The sequence below is a fragment of the Triticum dicoccoides genome, chromosome 4A (assembly GCF_002162155.2).
Source record: "Triticum dicoccoides isolate Atlit2015 ecotype Zavitan chromosome 4A, WEW_v2.0, whole genome shotgun sequence".
NCBI classification, from domain to species: Eukaryota; Viridiplantae; Streptophyta; class Magnoliopsida; order Poales; family Poaceae; genus Triticum; species Triticum dicoccoides.
Window position 1 is genome coordinate 188673749 of NC_041386.1, and position 4596 is coordinate 188678344.

The 4596-nt window shown below is 45.5% G+C and overlaps 1 protein-coding gene across 2 annotated transcripts in view; it reads right to left on the minus strand.

The window, feature by feature from the left end:
* LOC119285613 overlaps nucleotides 1-3536 on the minus strand; it is a 5015-nt gene extending 1479 nt beyond the window's left edge. Inside the window, exons 1-3 of one of the 2 annotated variants that reach the window (XM_037564943.1) lie at nucleotides 2719-3536; nucleotides 527-607; nucleotides 306-380 (exon numbers count right to left, since the gene is read on the minus strand). In XM_037564943.1, coding sequence (XP_037420840.1) covers nucleotides 306-380; nucleotides 527-607; nucleotides 2719-3285 — 723 coding nt within the window. In that variant the 5' untranslated portion in view covers nucleotides 3286-3536. The remainder of the gene's footprint in view (nucleotides 1-305; nucleotides 381-526; nucleotides 608-2718) is intronic. The other variant, XM_037564942.1, reaches the window with a different exon arrangement.
* Between the last annotated feature and the right edge of the window lie 1060 nt (nucleotides 3537-4596).

Here is a 4596-nt window from a genome sequence, read left to right on the forward strand (position 1 = left end):
CATGGGCACAAGAATTAAGGATTATAGTTTAGATTCACTTGTCTTGCTCCTAGGCGCTCCTGTTGTTCTCTAAAATCCTGTGTTCACTCTCCACTGAGAAACATTGGGAAGTACATCCATTTATCCATGAGAGTAATGGTAAATGGGGGCATAACAGGAAGAATGCAAGAGAACGTGCTTACAAATTGTAAAATGGCATACAAAACAACCTAGCACTTCACATTTTAAGGCTGATGTCCTAAGCTATAAATATCTAGTAAAATCAGAAAAATAAGACCTTGTTTGAATTTATAAAGATAACATACCAAGCCATGCAGCCCAACTAGCTTAAATTCGTTCTCAACCACAGATTCATCCTCAACAAGCACAACATCTCCAATCTACAAAAGCAATTAGTACCTTGCATATCATTATAACTGAAGTTTCTGCTGCACTATTAATAAGAATATATACTTCACTATGTCAAGGTGGATAACAAGAATAAAGGGTACATTGAAAAATAAACGAGCATTCTTGAATATTCAACCTGATATATATCGTCAAAAAGGAATTTGTCCGCATCTCCTGAAAGCAAGCTTGGCCTCACTTCAACCAATGCCACAACCCACTGGAGAAAAATGAAATAGAACAAAATCAAGAAAAAACCGTGGCATTAATGTTAAAAATGATTATTACCACAAAACATAACACTTCCTAAATAGGTATGTCATCTTTCCTATCTTATGAGCACTAATTGCTGAGGCGCAGTTCATCCATGCTTCCCACCTCTATTTCCAACGTTCCTAGAAACATCTAACAGCAAATATAAAAAACTAACTGTCAATACAATGAAGATTTTCCACAAACCAACTCAACCACCTCTAGAAAAATCTCTAATGGAAATTAAGCATAACGCGGGGTACAATGCAAAGACCTAAGCTGCTCTGGGAGGACCTCAGATGGCCACGACAGCGTAGAGGAAACTGTGACGACGACAATAACTTAACATGATCAGTTAAAATTTTCCATCTGTGGCAAAGCACATGTGTTTAGCTAGCATATGATGATGGCTGACTCAGAATAAAAGATTGTTCAACTGTGGCAATTGAGTACCATATTTTTACGACTAGGAAAATGTTCTGTTTAAACATGTGAATCCTAAGAAGAGGAAGATTCATATCAAAACATAAGAGGATTTCTTCGAAATAATAAGAGGAAGGTGGAGCGTGGTCTATGATAATAAACTAGATCCAATACCAGATTTGATATATGACTATAAACTAGGATAGGACCCACAAGGTCAGGCGTACCCTCATTGCAGCGTTATTACAGATTGTTAATACTTGGAGCAATAATGTGACCTTCGTTCTTGTTTGCCAACACCAAATAATATACTCCTAAAGTTACTTACTTGTGGGCAATTTCTCTACTGAAGGCGCACATCATAAAGTGAGGGCTATTTGGACTCATCAGCGAGGATGTTGCCAGAAAAAAACAGGTAATATTGATGATTGATACTGATGACAAGTAGGCTTGGTTTGGACACCAAATCATCATGAAGTTTCTAAAGTATTTGATGATGTAGCCTCTAGAGTGTTCCAGCCTTTAAAATTTCAACTTCCAAGGGCTTCTTTGATTCAAAGGATTCTCAAAGGAATTTTGAAGGATTCTAATCCTTAGGATTTTTTCCTATGTGGGTTGTTTGATTCGTAGGATTGTAAACCATAGGAATTTTTCCATAGGATTCATTTGCACTAGATTTCATAGGAAATTTTCCATCCACTCAAACCTCTTTGAAAGAATCCTACGTTTTTCTTATGCACAATCAAACACTCATACAATCATGTAGGATTCAAGATGACATGCCATTCCAATCCCACGTTTTTCCTATTCCTGCATTTGGGAAATCCTACGAATCAAAGAGTCCCTGAGCTTCGCTGGCTGAGGAAGATGAAGAGGATACATTCTTATTTTTTTATCCATCTTCATTTTTCTCGTACAGTTAGGTTGGCATCAAGACACTCCTGGTTCACTGGGCCTTAAGAAGTAAATTGTATTTGTTTCTTCTGACAAACTTTTAATTGGAAGTTGAAATTTTAAAGGCTAGAACACTCTAGAGGCTACATCATCAAATACTTTAGAAACTTCATGATGATTTGGTGTCCAAACCAAAAGGTGGGTCGAATGCCCCTGTTTCCTGATCAATCCTTTAGTGCTCGTTAGTCATAATACTAAATGGACCCTTAAAATTACTCAGTATTGCCTAAGCAAGGATGTAGCTGACCCTCTATGTGTCACAGTTTACTAGAAAGCATCCACAGTTCGTTGATCTGATACAGAGAGTGGAATCCAAACTTTATGGAGGAAAGGACCCCTTAGCAGCTAGGAAATGTGTGCCAATAGAAGAAGAAGAAGAAATGACAAGCCAGATCTGCCAATTACGCTAGAACATTAACACAATACACATTGCACTTTACACTAAACATATCACAGGTAGTATGACTTGAGACCGAGCAGAACAACTAAATTTGTTAGTCGTGATGATAGTTGATAGATAACCAAGGAAAGCATTGTCGTGATATTAGATCGTGCCACTCATATAGAATGCGGGAACAACTACAGTAACAAACAAACACAAGGATGTGAACCGTAATTTGTAATCGCCACTCATGAACTGGCCAAAGTCACATCAGATAGTTTGGCCAACCGAAAACAGGTGCAGGGAGGAGGAGCCCGTACCGACGAGGCGTCGACCCACAGCTGAGACACGAACCCGAGGCTCCGCGCTGAGCTGACGCTGATCACCTGCTTCGCGAGCAGCCCCGACCGCCTCGCCATTTGCCTCCCTGTCCTCCTCCCGCTGCTAACAATCCTCTTTGGCTCCCTCTCGCCATCTTCCTCGTTAACAACCTCGTCTCCTCCTCCCTCCGTCGCATCCACAGGGACCACCGCCTCCTCCTGCTCCTCGAGCTCCCGCTTCAGCGCCAGGAAGTCGAAGCTGGACGGCGCCGGCGGCGGATCGTCCCTTGCGGCCGCGCGCGCGACGAGGGCGCAGCGGAGCAGTGTTGGTCCGTGCGCGGAGGCGGCGTTGGGATTTGGGTTTAGGTTTGGATGGGGCGCGGGCGCGGGTTTGAAGGGTGGGTGGGGGAGGGGCGCGCAGGAGCACATCGTTGGAACGATTGATTGGCCAGGAAGTGGGGAGTTCGAACTCGGAGACGATATGATAGACGATGGGATTGCGTTGATTGGAACCACAGAAGTAGCGTCTACCATGCGAGAGGCGGGGCTGATCCCGCCGGCCCTCATAATTTCGGTCGATTCACACGAAACGGTAAAATTTCGGTCCGAGCAGATCCAGTAAAAAATCCCGGCTCCACTGCTATATGTACCGGATTCCAGCCGATTTAGGGTTCTTATTAGCCATTTTCCCCATCCGCCTCCGACGTAAATCCCCTTGCTCCGGCGCGAAATTCACCCACTCCGGCGACCGTTTCTTGCGCGCACAATCCCTTTTGAGCATATCAATGCCCGGGAGGGGTGGGGAGGGCATGGTGGCCGCAGGGCCGCGGCGGTCCACACAAGCAAGCCCGTCACAACATCGAGGCCGGCAGCTCCAGCCGTCCCCCGGTCGAGGCATGGCGCTCGAAGCAGGCCAGGGAGCGCGATGCTCTCTCCTGCGGCAGTGGCCGCACGGGCGTAGAGCAAGTTCGACGAGAACGGCGATGCCCTTTGGCCGACCACGAAGGGTCTTCGTGAGGCGAAGATCGAGCTCAACAAGGAGGAGGAGGACTTCGAGGCCGGAGAAGAATGCGCCACCGCGCGGATCGACGTGACCAAGGAAGGGGACCAACTCGCGTATTCTCTAGAAGTCCGCCACCGAGTACTACCTCAACGTCAGGCCCTAAAGTAGTTTAGATTTAGGTTTATCTACTATGTTTTTAAGTTTGTGTGTTTGAACGTGTGATGATCTCTAGTGAACAATGATGACGCGAAGTTTAAGTATATATTATGCACTGTCGTGCCAAAAACAGTACCACAAATTAGTTTTACAAGATCTCTTAATCGAAATTTACGGTAGCACGGTTTACAGGATCTGCTAGAGATGCTCTAAGCGATTCTCTAAAATAATTCAGAGGAAATTTCCTAAGAGCAACTTTTGTCAGCTGTAAACTTCTTTCACTAGTTTTTTTACTTTTCAATTAAACAAGTCTAAAAGCCCGCATGTCAGTGACACGGACGACCGGCAAGGCGAAGTGGTGGTGCGTGGCGGTGAGGCGGCGCGGCGGCGCACTAGGGCCTCGACGTGGCGTCGGGGTGGAGCAGCGGCATGGAGCGACAGTGCGCAACGGCGAGCTACGATAGGGCGGTGCATGGCGGCGTGGTGGGGCGACAGGGAGCTCCGGCGAGCTCCGGCAAGTTACGGTGGGGCGCGATGGTCCGGCGAGTACGGCGTGAACTTTCAAACGGTTATCTGGCCAAGAAAAGTTTACACGATGCAAAACTTCTGCAAAACGAGAGGTAAATTGAGATCAAGTTTACATGATCGCGTAAATTTATTTCACGTTCACGGGATCTGTTGGAGATATTTTTTGGCCCAAACTTCCTCTAGATGTTAGT